The sequence below is a fragment of the Mytilus californianus genome, unplaced genomic scaffold, assembly GCF_021869535.1.
Source record: "Mytilus californianus isolate M0D057914Y unplaced genomic scaffold, xbMytCali1.0.p SCAF_4, whole genome shotgun sequence".
Taxonomy (NCBI): domain Eukaryota; kingdom Metazoa; phylum Mollusca; class Bivalvia; order Mytilida; family Mytilidae; genus Mytilus; species Mytilus californianus.
Window position 1 is genome coordinate 87,488,216 of NW_026262690.1, and position 19,836 is coordinate 87,508,051.

The 19,836-nt window shown below is 31.4% G+C and overlaps 1 protein-coding gene across 2 annotated transcripts; it reads left to right on the forward strand.

Moving 5' to 3' along the window:
- Positions 1-19,836, forward strand: LOC127738841 (leucine-rich repeat-containing protein 74A-like). 2 transcript variants are annotated; one of them, XM_052250240.1, is made up of 12 exons: positions 1-147; positions 6,179-6,742; positions 7,690-7,874; positions 10,431-10,538; positions 11,425-11,518; positions 12,603-12,652; positions 14,020-14,187; positions 15,359-15,553; positions 15,982-16,077; positions 16,978-17,250; positions 17,990-18,075; positions 19,417-19,836. In XM_052250240.1, the coding sequence occupies exons 2-12, from the start codon at positions 6,247-6,249 to the stop codon at positions 19,562-19,564; spliced, it is 1,899 nt and encodes a 632-aa protein (XP_052106200.1). In that variant the 5' UTR covers positions 1-147; positions 6,179-6,246; the 3' UTR covers positions 19,565-19,836. The 2 variants fall into 2 exon arrangements, with proteins under 2 accessions (XP_052106200.1, XP_052106201.1); XM_052250241.1 differs by lacking the exon at positions 1-147 and adding an exon at positions 5,810-5,915.

Consider the following 19,836-nt stretch of genomic DNA (forward strand, 5'->3'; position numbering starts at 1 on the left):
GAGGCCTTGATACTATCTCTACAGGTCTAGTTCTGTCATGGAGACGCTGTGTCACAGGCCACAGATCTGATGGGGATTACTGCCAATTAATGGAGTCAATGTTAGAATTGGATAAAGGATAGATTGCAGATTTGCAATAGTTTTAAGGTAAAATTTATAATAGCTTTGTTAAAAAAAAACAACCCTAAAGAAAGTCTTTATTTAAAACAAGTGTGAAATTTTGAAGTTTAAAAATTGCATTTGTTATTCTCATCATGAATAATACACACAAAACTTTTCTATATATTTTGTTTTTGTTTACCTGTCTGTTCTGAAATAAAAACAAAAAAAACCCCCGAGATTCAGGTTAAATCAAAACAAATCTATTCAGACATTTGCATGAAAGGATATTTATGTCTTGATTTGTCGTTGTTTTTTGACAGTAATTATTGTAGAGAATTACTTATTTATTTATAACAATTTGTCTTTGCAAAATGTCACAATGATATCAAAATGTAGCGACATATCTGCATGCAACACAATACCAAATACATATAGTTAAAACAACGAATAAACGACTGAAGCTCACGATATGTTTTCTTCATCAATAAATGTAAAGTTAAACCCCATTAAAGCGAGTAAAAACTAAAACACATGGAGAGCTTAAAAAAAAGACCCATAAAGGCATGTGGAATCTCATATTGTATTGATAGTTTAAAAAGATCCTACATGGAAAGTGTAAACAGAATCCCCCCCCCCCCCCCCCCCCAAATATATGTGAAAAGTCATTTCCTATAGCATATAGAGTTCGAAAAAAACCCAGACAATTGCATATTGCAATGAAAATACAAAAAAAATAGCAATGTTAACCATGGTTAGCATCTCAATACAATATTACAAAATTTTATGCAGCAAGTGTATAATTTTAGAAGTCTATTGTCAAAAAAACTTAAACCAACATATTGCAAATTCAAAAATATAAACTGCTTACTAGCAAATAAATCTGAAACACCCCGCAAAAAGGATACGGCGTTTACCGGTTTACGAATTAATTGCATCATCAACCTCAAGTGAAAGTTGGTACCAAACAATCATTAAATACAAAAATACAAAAAGTAAAATTGGATACAGAATAGACTCATACGGTCATGTTTTCCTCTGACTGTTTTTCGCTGAATGACGTCTTTACAGTAAAAGCATTGGATGTTTTATATGTGCTGGTTGATACTTTAGTCTTTGATACGCCCGCTAACATGTTTAACGCCGCCACATTTTATTCTGTATGTGCCTGTCCCAAGTCAGGAGCCTGTAATTCAGTGGTTATCTTTAGTTGCTGTATATCATGTTTGCATTTTGTTCATTGTTTTTACATAAATTAGGCCGTCATTTTTCCCGTTTGAAATGTTTTACATTTGTCATTTCGGGGCTTTTTATAGCTGATTCTGCGGTATGGGTTTTGCTCATTGTTAAAGGAAGTACGGAGACCTATTATAGTTGTTAATTTCTATGTTATTTGGTTTCTGGTGGAGAGTTGTCTCATTGGCAATTATAACACATCTTCTTATTTGTATATCTAGTTCATATAAATTAACAACCAAGAGTAAATACTAAAGAAATTCGTATTTCAACAGAATAAAAATTAAAATATTTATGAAATTTGTGACAAAATGAATTCAAGATTTTGTGAAGATTGCTCCGAAGTTAGCCTATTTAACTATATATACTGGGTATGAACAATCCCCAATGATTTTTATAACTTTGAAATCGAAGTTTGGATTGTTAAATTTATTTTGATATTAACAATATCCAAACAATACAGAAACTAGAAATATTTGTAAAGAATAATGGTTGTGAAATTCAAATTACGTTCCATTACGAGTCAATTTAATGCCTATAGGTCTTTAAGAACAAAATCATTATTTCAATAATTCATTCATTCATTTTGCACTATTATTATAGTCATTATGAACTTTAAATAATCGCATCACAATGCAAACTTTAATTTATTTATGAAGAATATGCGACAAATGATGTCGTTACATTTAAAACAAAACAAATACCGTCTGAAGCGATGTATGGGTGTGTTGTGGATCAGCATGAATAAGTTATTAGAATATATATGTAATAAACTGTATATTAGTAAGCTAAGTAAAATCTTTAAAGTGAATGAAGATTCTAATCATACCATTAGTATGGATAGTGACTACCGCCATAATTCATCACTACACGCTTATTTTATTGCAGACTCCCCATTTAATTTATCTATTAGTCAAAACTTCTTCCGTCTGGTATGTTGCATAAGCCTTCATGGCATTATCTTACTTAGTATCACCTTACTATGTTTTGCATTACCTCTTTATTACTAATGTACACATTCGTTTAACATGTTTATGATCAGACAAGTTCACTCATTGATACAGATCATATTTACGCTGGTGTTCAACATGAATATGCCAATTCGTAATGTAAAATTATATCACAGTACAAAATCGATTGGATATATCAAAAGAAGCCTTCCCGATGGTATAACCCTTTGGATCATCAGTGCGCATGCGCCTACATAAAATATCATTAGTTAATTCGTCATGTTTTGTAAATTTTCTGTACATTATACCTTAAACTGAAGTTTTTCTACCCCGAAGTATATATTGCCTTAGCCAGATTAGACAAAACGACATGGATTTTTTTTTGTGTTTCAATTCTCTTCAACCTCCTACTTGATTTGGTGTTTCGACTGTTTTGCATCCGGGCGTAACTCATGCGTCTTGTGTAGACGAAACGCTCGTCATGCGTATGAAATTATCCGTATTAGGTTTTTTCATACTGTCGAAGAACAGCGGATAATTATTTGCACATTTTTATATCAGGGCTAAAACAGATATTGTTCGGTTGTTGTAATGTAGGCTAGTTTAATTTTGCACCGTCATAATTGGATTGGTGTATTTGTTTAAATAATTTGCATATAACATTGTTGTTGGCCTTGTCTAAAAAGTAGCAATCATTTCTATAAAATCAAACCATAAAAGACCTGACATATACAACTTCAGAGAAAATAAACGAGGCGAAAAGGTTCGTGAAGAGCGAGACAAAGAAAAATGGTTATTTTCAGAGAATCGAAATTCTAAAGACGCCTACTTCATTGTTTTAATATTTATTTCAACACATATTATAAGTTATGTGTACTCCTGCGAACCAGTTAGTAGGATGAAAGTGTACTTAACATGAAGCTGATGAATGAATGAGTGGATGGGTGCCACATGTGGATCATGTTGAGCAGGATCTGCTTACCTTTCCGGAGCATCTGAGATCATCCCCAGTTATTGGTGGGGTTCTCTCAGTCTTTGGTTTTTTATGTTGTTTTGTGTACTGTTGTTTGTCTGTTTGGTCGTTGTCAATTTATTTTCAACTTATGAGTTTGAATGTCCCTTTGGTAGTCTTCGCCTCTCTTTTGAAAGTGTTGCAGTGTCTATGATGAAAGAAAAAAAAAAAAAAACCAATTTAAGTGTTAAGAAAACTTTTTATTTTTTAGAACATTTTATGGTTAGCTTAAAGATAACAGTGTAGCTTTTTGATGTCTTTATACAAACATGAAACAAAGTTTGTCATAAAGAGCGTTGAAAAACCTCACTTAAGTTACAAATTAATGCATTAGAAAGAAAAATACTATCAGTCACAGTAAACAGCATAGATACCAGGAATACAAAGACAACATGTAACACTAAAGGAAGAAAGATAAATAAAATTCGGAAACTATAATACAATAATCATGAGTATAATTATGGCGGTTAACCCCTTTCATTCATCTGATAATCCATAAAACTTGACCTTAAAGTAACAAAAAAATAATGTTTATAAGAATTGGAATTTTGTTGATATCAAAATTGATCCGGCGGAATTCATCACGATATCGATTCATAATATCAACGTTCACTCAAACAAGTTACATTTTCAAATAGCTAATACTTAAGTCTAAATTGAATGTACCAGTCGCAACACATATTGGATATCGCACAAGTCTTTTGATTGTTGAGTTCTGTAGAATGATAAGTATTTTCGTGACAATATTAGCAATGTTAGTGACGACTGAATTGACACTGCACACGTTTTGCGGTCACATAATGAGTAGGCCGACAGATACGATGTGTCGGTGTTCCAATCCACGAGAGACGGATTTTCCCGGTCTATGATCCTAGACACCAGAACATTCTTCTCTTTTGAAATTTACTGATTATATCCTATTCTCTTCATGTCACTTTGACTTAGCGTAAATTCGCATGAAGGGTAATTCGAGCAAATCAGGAGACGTTTACCCTGTAGACTATTCCGGTCGCTCCATTTGGAGTTCACGCGCTTGGGTCTCTTAATGTTCTTCAACTTTGTACTTTATTTGGCCTTTTTAACGTTTTTGTTTCGAGCGTCACTGAAGAGGCTTTTGTAAACAAAACTCGCGTCTGGCGTACAAGAATTTTAATCCTGGTATATATAATGAGTTTATTCGCTCATGCCTTTTTCTTTGTTGGTATATTCTGAATTGATTTAGAGTTTATAACATTGGTAAAACAACTGTTTGTTTTTACTTTGAAAGAAACCCTTTATAAAGTGTGTGCATCCGAAGCGTTTTTTTTTTTGATTTTTGTCATCATGATTGCTCAAATCAAAATATTTCAAAGCCAGGGCTGCGTAAATATCTTGCAACATAAACAAATATTTTTTAAAAAGGGCTATAGAATTCAGCAATACAACTTCATGGAAATCAAGATAAACTATAAATTACATGGAACTAATTATCTAATTACCTAAAACAAAAATGTCATATAAAGAACGGCCAATTTACAACAACAAAGGAAACGCAAAAACCCATAGCGCTTCAATTATTACCCCCCTCCCCGCCCCCCCCCCCACCCCAATATCCTCACATAAGGTCGACATAATATGGTATTTGTTTAATGTCCAGGGATTTATTCAAAGTCAAGTCTGCTTTCTCATAATTTTGAAAAGCAGTTTTATTGAAAATGTTTTAAAATTCATATATCTGTTATTACATTATAAATCAAACAAAAGTACTTTTGAACTCCAATTGAAATTTCGAGAAGTGAAATAAGTCAAACGTTATCACAAATATCAAAAGATAAAGAACGTTTACTAGTAAGTATCTAAGAGTATGTCTGGTAGGTAATTCCGAGTACTTGTATAATATATCCGAGTGCACTTGAATTTTGATATTACATTTTTATGCTAAGCTCTTGAAAGTTTTATTAGTTGATCGTATGCAAATGGTAAACTTGATACACTTGAGGAAGGCGGTCTCGAGCTGAATAAAATATGACGCAAGTCAGTACTTACTATATCATTTGTTTTAAGTTAAAACATAAGTAATAATAAATAATAAATTATTCATTGTGTTGAATTAACAGTTTGTAGTATATCCAGTGTATTATTACTCGTATATATTATAATCGAACGAATATATCTGTTTTGTCTTTGAGAAGTGTATAGTTGACTGTTTTCCCTTTAAGCCATGATGGTGTCTTGATCTTTATTTTGAATTATGGTTTAGTTTCTTCCAACTAGAACAAACTAAAAAAAAAGAAAAAATAAGTACCCAGCAATAAAAATGCATGTCTTATTTCATATACAAAGTACAATTTACACGGTTTGAATGTATATTACATCCTCATATTTTTCAACGTAAGTATGTACTTGGTTAACAATGATTTATCTTTTGTCATACTTGTTCGATATACAAACACGACATCAATATTATTACCAAATTAAATTGTTACAAAATCTGATTTAAATTCAACGGAGAAGAAAGATCTGCACAATGAATAATTTGGTGAATATTCCATACAATGAGAATTTAAATTACAAACTACTGTTTATGTAGTGCAAATTATTCGCAACTTCGTAAATGGGATTTTATTTCATTAGATTAAGTACGTATTTATGGACTTAGTTATTGCTAGTTTTTTTGATAAATTTGTGTGATGAATATGGGAGGGATTAAATTTGGCGGTGCTATATGTTCCTAAATTGTACCCAATAATATCTAATTGACTTATAATTTGTGAAATACGAAACAACGAACGAATTTATTTCATCAATGCAGAATAAAAAAAACGTTGTATTGACTTATTCTCGAAAACGTTATTCTTTTGTTTTTGTATTGGGATCATTACATTTGTGTATACATTTACAGATTCAGATTAGTGTCCTGACAGGTATTACGAAACATAAATTTCACGATTGTAATACTCAATAGTACCAATGCCAGTCGGCACAGACGGACCAACTGTTCAACCACCGAGGCTTTCATCGCCGTCAAAACTTCCAGCCCAATTTGAAATAAATGAAGAAGATGAGTTGATGAACATTAAACCCGAGGATAGTGTCTCGGAAACAAAATCAAGAAGGTCATCGAAAGATACTTCAGGTCTTATAACAGACCTCACAAGGTTAAAAGCTATTACTGGCGATGACCGAATCGGTGACCCGTTGTATGTTACAGAATATAGACAAAAACTACCAGATCTTACACAAGAAGTTATAAAAGAACGAACATTTGAAGGAGATGAGTTTGAAATACGTGGGTTAAGTGGTGCTGATTTGACAAGACATTTACAAGATGAATATATAGAAGATGCTGCTGATGGCAGATCTGATGTGTTCGAGGACAATGAATCTAATATATCATCGTTGGAAAGTGACGATGAAAAAGCCAACGAAGAATATGATACAGACTTTGATCCAACAGAGGCTGATAGTGAGTAAATGTTTAAAAAAAAGTGAACAAATATCATTGCTGATGTATTCCTTATCATAGTTAGACATATTCGCGACGTTATATATCATTTTTCTAATCGACAAAATAATGCTTTAACAAATCGCTCGTTAAAATAAGTTGGTTTAAAATATTTGCACCGAATCCGTTTTGAAAACACAACATACGTATTCTCATTTGCAAGCAAAAAGTATGTGCAATACTTTATTAGGATTATGTTTTCCACCAGAATCGAACATAACACATAAAACACACGATAAAAATAATAACAACTGCATCGTTTAACGTTATTTAATAATCGGGTGCCAAATGTGGAGCAGGATCTGCTTACCCTTCCGGAGCACCTGAGATCACCCCAGTTTTTGGTGGGGTTCGTGTTGCTTAGTCTTTAGTTTTCTATGTTGTGTTTTGTGTACTATTGTTTGTCCGTTTGTCTTTTTCTTTTTTAGCCATGGCGTTGTCAGTTTATTTTCGATTTATGAGTTTGAATGTCCCTCTGGTATCTTTCGCCCCTCTTTTAAAAAAGAAAATAAACTGATATTGTCACCCATATATCAAAATATTGATGACGAAAAGTAAAATAACAAAAATACCGAACTCCAAGGAACATTCAAAACGGAAAGTCCTTTACCAAATGATAATATTAAAAACTGAAACACATCAAACGAATGCAAAACAACTGTCATATTCCTGACTTGGTACAGGCATTTCCTTTTGTAGAAAATGGTGGATTAAACCTGGTTTCATAGCTTACTAAACCTCTCAAGCTTAATTGATCATATGGATGTTAAAAACATTGATTTGCGATATTCAAAAATTGTTTTCTTTTATATCAATTTTACACTTTTATATCAAGTTTCTTTCTGTCGGTATTTATACAACTACTCCAGATGAAAAAAAAAAATAAATTATTGTTTTTTCTTCCATAGGACTGATTTACCCAGAACGATATGAAACTGACCCAAATGGTGTAGGATTATATGAACGCCATTGTGAAGAGATTGGTGTACAGCCCATTACCTACTTCATCAAACATATGCAGGACACAAATCTTACAATGAAATTTCATGGACTAGGACCTCAAGGAATGCGTGCTATTGCTGGCAATATAGAGGTAGGAATTGTGTCTAGATATAACTATCGAAAGTAATTTTCTCATTAACCTTGCTATTAGACTATTTCGAAGTACAGATATATTCATACTAAATGAGTTAGTTTATGATTTGAATATATTTTTTTTAACACACGGTGTGTCGGGGGGTAGTTTGTCGCATGTTTATGTTAGTTCGTACTTCTATTTTAGTGTTGTCTGGTATCAATGATCCTGTTCAAAAAAAGAACCTGTGCACAATGCATGACTAAACTCTTTTGTTTTTTTGATGTTTGTCTATCTATTGACGAGTACGACTTATCCAACAAATGAATATAAGAATCTTTTTTCTAAAAAACGAAGTTTCCTTGAAAAAAATACAAAACAGGTAATAACATCGCATTAAAACCGATTTAATAAAAAGGAGAACAAAATAAGTCAGTTCACCATAAAAAAGACAGTCATAAACGACAATATAAAAAACAATTTAAGTACTGTTAACTAGTTCTCTTCCACAACAAAAAATGCATATATATGACAAATCAGTGTTGCTCAAATAATACAAAAACCCCAGATAATCAAATCAATAACGAAGATGAGGGCATTGAAAATCAACAATTTCAAAAGAATTTGCGATATCTGGATAAGTCCATCGATGAAAACCCTCAATGTTTCGAAAGATTTTAACATTTTGAGAACAGTCAATGAGCTGTCATACAATTGAAAGGTTTAGCTTGCTATGAAACCACCATTTTCTACATAAAAAAGCCTGATCCAAGTCAATTGTTTTCCATTTGTTTGATATGTTTGAGTTTTGATTTTGCCATTTGTGAAGGGATTTGCCGTTTTGAATTTTCCTTGGAGTTCGGTACTTTTTGTTATTTTACTTTTTACAGAACAGAAATTGACCACATCATGGATATTTTAATCTGAGGTTATATAATTGATTCACCATGTGTGTAACATTTATACTTCAGTGTCTACTTATGCTAAGACTATTATATTTATCTTATTGGTTACAAGTATAGCCCTGTTAATGAACATCCCTTATATAGTCATACCATTACAGTATCATATAAATTTAAATGAATCAATGCGCCTACCTTCAATTACATATTTCCGAATCTAATCATGTCATAAGAGTATTGTTCAATGTTATTGGCTGTAAGTACTATTATTTTATAAGACATTTCCGTATCTAATCACATTATAGGAGTAATATTTGGATTTTCCAGCGTTCTTGCTACTCCTTTTGGAGTTAATGCTCGTCTCTAAGTTTTCTTTTTAGGCTTGATTTGTGTCTTATTAATTGAGTTAGGAGGTTTGAAAATCGGAAAACTACTTTGCCTCAAATAATTTGTTTTCATTTGATTGAACGGTTAACTGCCATTCAGAACGACATTTTTCTGCATACTAAAATATCATAAAATTGCTCTTTCATTAAAGTAGGATTGGTTGAAGTGCCACACGACAGCTCACATTTCCACATCAGATTATTCCACACAATTATTGTTTTGATCGCATTGGTTGTAAGAGTCTCTGAATAACTGTCCACTTCGATATCATATCACGTTATGAAAAAACGATCTGATTGGTGATAAATGCCTCTCAGAAACCGTACATTTCTGCATTTTATGTCACAGCAATAATATTTCAAATTGATTTGTTACAATCTGGTGACAAGCGCCTCTTTTTAACTTAATAGTCTCCATATAATTGATATAAAAATCTAATCTAATGCATTGTCACTACAGTTATATATATGTTAATTCTACATATCCGTGTTTCTACATTTGAAAATTTAACAGCTTTTTCATAAACTTAAAAGGAATAAAATATACATAAACAACTATGAAAATGTTGAATACTGTATTAAACGTATATTTTTCACATCTTATCATGTTACAAAAATATCATTTCAATCTTAATCTGAAAAGACTCTCTCAATAACTTCAAATTTTGAGGATCATTTGTCAAAATTTGATTTTAAGTGTAAATTAAAATAGAATGCTGCAAAGATGAATTTTCTTTCATATGGGATACTTTCAAAGTCCAACGATGCATTAACATCTAAGGAATAATTTCACAAATATCGGATAATAAAAGGAATAGCGAAAACCATTAAAGGTTGCAGTCGTTTTTTTCATATTTTTTTTTATCTTTTTAGAAATTATATACTGAAACATACTTAATTAATTCTAATAATTCAATACAAAGTTATCAGATATCAATATAAATTTGCTTAACCATATGCGACAGAAAAGAAAGAGATTAAATATAGTTGAAACTCGTATTTTAATTTTTCCTAGAAATATTAAACTACAATAGGTTTAGACATTCAATTAATTACTTTTTGCTTATAGTCGTTTGCAAAAGATTTTAAAAAGTTAATGCAGGCACTAAATTCTTAATTTACAGTATGTCTATAATGCAGCTAGTCACCAACCGAAAGATAAAATTTTATATTTAATTTGTAAATAAAAATCCAGCCCGTTGCAAGTTAAGGCATACTATTGTAATATTTTTTTGCAAGTAAAAGAAAGATTTCCGTTGCCAATTTATGTGTATTTTTTTTCATAGATTAACACAGTGACAGAGAGAATCGATTTAGAGGGTAATTACATTCTCGGGGAAGGTGCAACATATCTCACGAGAGTATTGAAGGACAACTCCTACGTATCCGAGCTGGTAAATGCTTAACTTTATATTTGATGCATTACATTTTATAATAAGACAATTTCAGAAAACTACTTTTCAAAGATTTCGATGACGAAAAAAAAAGATACACATTTTTCGTCGGATAATTTTTGGAAATCCAATTAAATAAACTGATTGTACAAATATATACATCTTTATAATGTTATAAGTTAAATTTTAAGCAGAAAAAAATTGTTTTTAGAAATATGTACAATCAGATTAAAAATTTATTAAAACTTTCCTTGAAAATATGCAGGCTATTCTCAGCAAAACTGTTGTTAAAGCTGACAAATGAAGAGTTTATAATATTTTTAATGTGATTTCATGCGAAATGAAGTGGGCAATTTTGTAATAAAACTGAATTATGGCAAGTACTTGGAGTATCTCCATACAGACACAATAAAAATGTGCCGTACTATAATCTATGTAAATACTCATCAAAGTTAAAAAAAAATCGTAAATATTTATTGTTTGTGAATTATGTCACCACAAAATGACGTCACTACATACAAGTGTAAGTTGTTTTAAGAAATAAAACGATTTCAACAACAATTGCAGCAACATAGTGTATGCTTACTCTGAATAAAAAATCAGTTTCTGAAATAATAAGGACACTCAGAAAAATTGATCAATTCTAAAACAATTTACATTCCAGAAATAGTAAAACGATGTTCAAACTATATTTTTGATAATTTTCCGTTAAACCTTAGTTCTAATTCTGAAAATTGAATATTTGTCGCTATTTATCTTTTGAAATATGATGTTCAGCAAACCATTTGAAACATCTAATGCGCGTAAATTGAACGAAAAAGGTGAAGCAAAATATTCATTTTATTGGTTACATACAAATTTAAGATTATTTTGTATATAATTTCAGGTATTGTCTGAAAACAAAATAGGATCAGAGGGAGCTGTGGCACTGTGCGAATTATTAACCAAAAATAAAACCATTATTCATTTGAATCTAACAGGTATTTTATATTCTAATGCAATTATTTTGTATCAATGGTTCTGATTGGATGATAATAGTCGTAAAATTCTCTATCTCCCTGTCTGTAACTAAGAAAGCCGACATTTCTAATTCTTGAATGTATTGACATTTAATTTCTCCAGTAATAAGCAAAAAACTCACATTTTGCACCTAGCATTCTTCTTTTTATCAAATTTTATTACACTCTGGAGCGGGCAAAAAGCAAGAAAACGCCCGTTTGATGACAGGAGCATACCTATGACGTCACATAATTATGCGCTAAAGAAGATAACAATATTTCGCAGAATTTTCGTTTCGCCAGGTAAACTCAATTTGCGAAAGTAAAACTACCGATGGACGTCCGCAAAGCTTCAAATACAATACAGTTATCTCTAGAGTAGTACTATTTATTGTGTAAATTATATCTTACAAATGAAAGTTAGTATCTTTCGCCCCTCTTTTAGAATATTTACAGTTGGTGTTCAATTCATACAGTCACTGATTTCTTATTGGTTGCAAGACGAATTACATGATTTCGTATTGTGTTTTAATCTATGTAAATGCAACTCAAGGACGGAAGTTTTAACTCCACCCACCAAATAAAACAACATTAATATCATACTTTGTTCGTGTACTTGACGTAAATGTTTAATTTTTAAGGAACTATCTACTTTGAAATGAATATCTCGCAAATTCAAGTTTCACCATTATTACTTTAGATGATAGTGCTTTAAACATTTCTTCAGAACGTTTGCGTTCAAAGTAAAAATGACGAGAACATATATATTTTATTTCGAATATCTGTAAACATAAGACTCAACCTTAATGTTTTTTAATGAAGTTTTGTAACAGTCACATATTTAACAAGAAGATGCAATATTTGAATTTCAGTTGCTTTCATTTCAAATAAACTTTCAATTTAATTTTGTTAGTACAAAATCTTATGTCATCATAACTTATTGGGAAAAAATAAAAACACCAGAAGAATAAGAAAAAAAGAAAATAAACCTAAAAAAAATAGTAAAAGGACTATTATTATTTCTATACAGAAATTTTGAATAAACCATAATTGTTATGAATTTCAGGGAATGAAATAGATGATTCAGCTGCTGATGCATTTTATGACATGCTAGTGGTAAATATATGTGTGTTGTCTCTTTTAGATTTACTGACATATAGTAATCAATTCATACTAGAATTTAAAAAACTAAATTACTTTTACTACAGTCAAATATTCTACGTTTAAAACACATATGATATATTTGATGAGTTTTTACACCCACTTGTTCGATGCCTCTACAGGTGGACGAGGGAATCACCATCCCAGCAAGCAGCACTTCAGCGATGACATGAACTATCTTTATTACGATCATTTATTTGCAGTTAACTGTTTATAAAAAAAATTGAATTATTCGAAACACTAATGATTTCTACTCCAGGCAAAGATGAGTGTAGCCATATTTACAAACAAATTAGGAAAATTTCTTTATTCAATATTCTCATCAACTTCGTACTATATTTGGTCTTTCAATTACTTTGATTCGCACGGAAGCCGGTTATGGCAACTGAAGAGTCTTATGTTGAAAAAAACATGCGTTTGGCTAACCAATTTATAAGCCTAGTATATTTCATGAGTTTTCAATTATAGTGGACTGATTTGGTGTGTATACGATGACCATCATTTAAGAATAGATCCGGTGATAAATATTAATTATCTTTAAAATCGATTAATATTGATAAATTTTATGATCTGTAGCAAGAAACAGAAGCTCCCTGCAAAAAAAAATTAAAAACACTTTGTCCGTCAATTCGAATGTTTTTTTAGACTTCTTCTTTTAATTTGAAGTGATCTTATATGTTACTTTAAATAACACGTACTGTCTTGCAGAGGATAATTAAGTTTCAATCAATTTATATTTTCTGTCGACGTAGATATGCATCCCACCTGCAAAAATCAGAAAACTCGCTTTTTTCCCTGTTTTAATAAAATAAAATCAAACTGATTAGTAACAAATGGAAAAACGTATTTGTCTGTAATAAACGACATTAAGCTATATCTACGAAACGCAGCCACATTGCATAAAACATGTAAATTTTCAGGTGACGGTAACTTTTCGTTAACCAGTTTCCCTTGCAAATAATTCATTGCATTCAAAATGTTAGTCCAACTATTATTGTTATAGTTTTTTTCTTCATCAAAATAGCTTTTAAAACAAGTTCGATAGTAAACGTACATGCGAAATTTTCAATAAAAAGGATATTAAAGATATGTTGCTTTTCTTGTAAAGATTTCAATCTAACTAATTTTTTTTTCTAACCGAGAAACAGTTGTAATTAAGAAAAAAAAAAGATGAAGACAACACTTTTAAATTTCATGCGCCAGGAGCGCCTTTCTGGACCTACATTCATCAGGAAATCCGAATACTTGAAAGCCAAGGATATATAAGAACCGAAACAGTCGAAGAGCTATGCAAGGAAATAACAAATATATGTTTTTTTCAGGCAAACTCTGAAATTAAAACATTGATTTTGAAGCATAATTGCTTTGAAGAGTACGGTGCTGATTGTTTCTGTAAGATAATGGATGAAAATGTGACATTACAAACATTAGATCTCAGCTGGAACCACTTCCAGACCAAAGGTTGTGCTGCACTGGCTGAAGGGATTAAGGTCAGTCTGATAATAAAAAAGTAGTAAATAATAATAACATAATTTTTGTAAGACTTGACAAGAATTTAAATCTGAATGTATTTTTAAGACCTCAGTTTGTGTTTAAGTTATATATTTTTTTCGTCATCTGTTTTCTATTCCTTTGGCGTATAACATGTATATGTTTGTAATTAATGAACAATGTGTTACTCCTTCACATTACGAAAAAAACGCAGATGATTGCGTCAAATACTGATCTTTTTTTCAAAAACAAAAAAACTGATATCAAACAAATGATAGAGACGTCCAATTAGACATACGTATTCTGCATTTGTAACGACCTTTTACTTGCTTGTGTGTACTGAACGGGAGATAAACTTAGTCCTAGTCATAAAAGTTATATAGGAATCGAATTTACGTACATGAAGATTAACTCTTCGTTCGGTTACTTTTTTTTTGAAAAGATAATCAACTTAGATAAATAAAGCATCCCCTTTTCTGGAGATAGAACACTTCACTACACACATTGCTGTTTTAGAAATTATCGCTTTATTTCTATTGGAAATAGACCATGGATTTTTTAACTGTGTAATATCCCCAATTCTGATCTGCTGGATTTGCTAAAGAATTGCGCATAGATGAGTTAAAACCATGCAAACAATTCAGGAAGATAATTTTGATAACAATTATTTTACAGCAAAAATACCTGCAAAAAAGTGTAGATATAATACTATAAAATATTGTTCTTTGAAATTGTATTATAGTTGTTTAGGGAGATAAACCATTACACATGGATATCAAATACACAGCTATCTCCATTTTTTTTCAAAAGTGGACATATAACACTATAAGATTCACACGACGAAATGCATTCTCACAAGTCTGACACTTACGTTTTATGCATAAATTGTGTTGCTTCTCTGGGCGTCTCTGTCAAACAATTAGTGATAAAAAATAAAAAATAAAATAAATAAAAAGACCAACCAGTCCAGTATCTCATGCAATCAAGTGTCAAAACTAGCACATTCTTTCTCTTTCTCTATCTATCTCTCTCTCGCACACACACACACGCGCATCCACATACACAATGTTTGTTAAAGAAATAAAGACTAATGGTAAAGTCTAAAATAATCTATTAAGGAAGAAATTTGAAGATTTGGGACGGAAATGTGTTCAGTTCTATTTGTTGCAGCTAAATGAAGGACTGAAGTATTTAGATGTCAGCATGAATGGATTCGGTCTAGAAGGAGCACGAGCAATGGAGGATGCGCTAAAAACTAACAGAATATTGAGAGAGTTGCATTGTACGCACTGTAGAATACCCGTAGAAGGTGCACCTCACATAGCTGCTGGTATACAAGTCAATGAAGCTTTAGTTAAATTATATGTAAGTAATAAGAGCACAAAGGAATTACTCGACAGGTTATAGAAGGTTTCTAAGAGAAAAACTTGTAGTGTAAAAGACGAACCAATCTTAGATATTGACAAGAGAGTCAAAGCAGGAAGATTTTTGCAGGAAAAGTTCTGCTTAAGTATCATTACGGATACAATATTTCAAGGGATGTTTATTTCATGTCTATTACACAATACACTTTCTTTTACTATTCAGTTTTGTCAATATACCATTGCATAAATGTTTTGATGAATAAGTATGATGTAAAAGTGTATGAAAACAACACGTGTAATACTGATACTGATTATTGTCTGCACGAGACGTGTTTCTGGAATATAAAACATCATTCACAAGGTACGCTCGAGACTAAAATGTATACACTTGTGAATAAAAGTTGATAAAAGATAATTATTTAATTTTAGATCGGACATAATGAATATGGTTGTGACGGAGGATTTTTTATACTCGAAGGTGTAAATAGAAATGACAAGAAGACACTGCAATATTTAGATTTTGCGGTAAGCTTATCTGTTAGAATTTATTTTATTCGATTGTCATATAAGGAAGAGGTTTAGTTAGCTATAAAACCAGGTTTAATCCACCATTTTCTACATAAGGAAATGACTGTACCAAGTCAAAAATATGACAGTTGTTTTCCATTCGTTTGATGTGTTTGAGCTTTTGATTTTGCCATTTGATAATGGACTTTCCGTTTTGGATTTCCCTTGGAGTTCGGTATTTTTTTTATTTTACTTATTGACACTTTAATTTTTATTCCGAATTTTCTTCACGTGTTAACCTGGGCCGATATGCATAAAACTACTTAAATAAAGATTTGTTCCGAACGGACGAATTTTTCTAAATGTCCTACGATGAATTCGTACTACGATTGGATATCTTAACTAAAGTGGTTTTATGCATATCTGACAGCCCTGATTTTCATGCTAGACATGATCTCGATAGTTTGAACTGACATATTAGTGTGCTCTGATCGTGGTTTTACATATTCAGCATACTAGCTGTTGTCATAAGTTTTGTTTTAGAGACACCGGCAAATCGACATAACTTATAATAATTTCTACTTAAAATATTAAGTATCGAATGTTTATTGCAATTTGTAAAGTTTGATCGAATATAATTCTAATTTGGTTATCTCCCTTTCATCAAGAAAACAAATCAACTTAAATATTTTCTATCTTCCATCACCTATAGACTTAGTGAAGTATGACTTATTTCGCTTCTCTGGACGGACGTCTCTATTATGGTAGCTTGAACATTTTAGATGATATCTGATTCACCATAATTAGTATTCAAAATGTAATCACCATAACCGGTTGAACTTACTGTATAATTTGGGTTTTAACTGGGAAAAATAAATATAATTGCGATAATTTTTTTTTTGTAATTGCCTGAAATAGAATTTAATGGTAAGAAGATCGTTTCAAGCATTAGAGAAAGAGTTACGAGAAGACCGCAACTTAGTCACAGTATATGGAGGTGTTTTGGTGGATGTGACCAGTTTCGCAAGTAAAAAGCCCCGAGATCCCGAGAAATTACTGGCGTCAGATCCTATGACGAAGCTAAGGGAATATGTAGAGAAAGCTGGATATAGGATGATAGACTTGTTAAAAACGTTCGATAGAGATAACAACTGGCAGATATCCAGAGAAGAATTATCTATGGGTGTTAAGGTATTTGTTAAATTATATAATAGTTTGTTTTATTAAAAGAATTAACACTGCATGTATCCACGCATGACCATTAGAGATATGAATATCCGATGTTTATTTGCAAAATTTCACATAATTTCTAGAAAGTTTCCACGCAGTCTAATGGTCATTCAAAACATGTTCATTAAACAAAATAGAAAGCATTCTTAATATGAAATGATATTCAACAGTTACAATATGGATAGCATCTAAATAAAAGAAGATGGGGTTCAGTTAGACATTTGCCAAACATCATAAAAAACTATAGAGTCTTCAATAAGAGAGGCGAAAGATACCAAAGGGATATTCAAACTCATTAGTCGAAAACAAACTGACAATTAATATTAACGTCATGGTAAAACATAAAATAAAACCGACCAAAAAGACAATATTATAGACAACACCAGACAAGTGTTCATACAAGTGCTTATTTACAAATGCATTATTTAATTAAATTTGACAAACGATGAATAATAATATACATAAAATTGGTTAACTTTTTAATAAAGCGGTTTCAATGTTAAGAATCAAAATCCCGAACAAAATACACATGAATCTTCAGCTACAAATATTTTGAAGTAAAAGATTTTCAGAGTTAAGTGACATTCTGTGAAAAGACGAAAAGATACAAATATCATCTCATATCTGTTGGTAGCTAATATTTCTAGTCCTATATGATCCTTCTTGTCAAAATATGATCATTTGATCTCTATTTCAATAGAAATGTAACATTGATTTAACTGAAGAACAAATTGACAAGTTGATGAGCCAGTTAGACCTAGATGGCAATGGTGAAATAGATCTAAGGTAAACAAAATTAACGAAGAGTTTTTCCTATTAGTTCTGTGCGCATGTTTTCTTCCAAAACTGTTCGGTTTGATCTTTTCGGTAATGTAAGATGTAGTTGTTTCTGTTCTTACTTTAATGCTATATATATATGTAGGCCTCACATCCATGGCGAGTTTCAGATCTATTGTATATTCCTAATCTATGGTAAATATGACGTCATGCCATCCCAAAACTTTATTCATCGCGGGATCAGGACGGTACAGCATATATTGCCCCGCCTCTGGATAAAAGGTTACATCTTCCTATAAACCATCAACAGGGAATTTCAAAGCGGAAAGTGTTTCCCTGTGTATTTGTTTGTAATACTCTGTGAGTCCCGGGTAATATGACATTATTTAATTGTGACGCTATAGTTTACTCTTTTCCCAATTACGCAATTTCAAAATCTGCCATAGATTTGGAGAAAACGAAAAACTGCCATAGATTTATGATTTGTATTGCATTTGTGACGTCATATTTGCCATAGATTTGAAATCTGCCATATATCTGGAACCCACCATAAATTTGATTCCTACATATTTATGCATGGGATTGTAAAATCTAAACGGAAACTCCGCATTTATGAAAAACACGCATGTCCATTGTATATAAGTATGAATATCCGATGTTTTTAGTATCTCTAATGTGTAAATAAATTTAGGAGATGTGATGTAATTGTCCAGTGATGAAATTAATGCACATCTTCTGTTTTATTTTGTTTTATAGAGACACATAATTTTATAAATCTTTTTATTCCTCAACGTTTGGCTGCGTGTATTCGTGGTGAAGATTAATGCATGCATTCGTATCGAACGCAGCAAAAGTGGTCAGTTTTAATCGATCGATTTCGCAGGGAAATTCAAAAATTATTAAAACGAGTTTCAGAGTAGTGTGTATTGTTTTGTGGACTGTTGTTGTCTTTTTCGCTTTGGCCAAGGTGTATATTGATATTTGATTCTTCCCCTTTTCCACTGACGTTTAATTGGAACTTTTCCATTTCCCAAAATACTTTTTTATGTACAAATACATAAAATGAAATATCTAGTAGTACTACAAGATTCCCTTATATACGTATAACATATCAATACTTTAAAATTAGTGAATCATACTGTTTTACATGTGAACAAGTTTCCATATAAGGTCGTGTTCAAGAAATATTTGTTGATTTGCAATATTATTATGTACTGAGATCTCCAAGTACATATTAGATTGCATTTATTCTGTACATGGTACACACTTGGAGCTCACACATTCATAGTTAGCTCATACATGTAATAATCGTAGAGAACCATAGTAATACATATGCATCTTCTTTTGCAGTGAACTAATGGAAGGAAAGCTAGAAAATACTTTACTACAACGAGAAGCTATAAGATATAGAGAAGAAGTAGACAAAAAGACGAAAAAAAATGAACAGATGACGGCTAAAGCTGATCCTCAATCGTTTATGGAAATGATGAATGATTAGGACACATACTTAAACGATACTCAAATGCCTTTTCCTATTTCTTAAATATATTTACAACATATTAAGAATCTGTAGTATAAATAGAAAATCTGTATTGTGAATTGACTTTTAAATGTCAACTGATTAAGCAATGCGTGCCAATCGGATTTTTATCAATTGACTTATATTTGTGTTTGTGACTGTAATTTATTATGTACATTAAAATCAGTTTACAGTACAAGCTTTAACATAAAAAGCTCTGCAATAGCGTTATTGTCAGACAACTAGGTTGA

Coding starts and splice junctions, on each gene's coding strand:
- LOC127738841 (XM_052250240.1), top strand. CDS start 6,247: ATGCCAGTCGGCACAGACGGACCAACTGTTCAACCACCGAGGCTTTCA. Junction 11,519..12,602: donor TATTCATTTGAATCTAACAG/GTATTTTATATT, acceptor TATGAATTTCAG/GGAATGAAATAGATGATTCA. Junction 12,653..14,019: donor CATTTTATGACATGCTAGTG/GTAAATATATGT, acceptor TGTTTTTTTCAG/GCAAACTCTGAAATTAAAAC.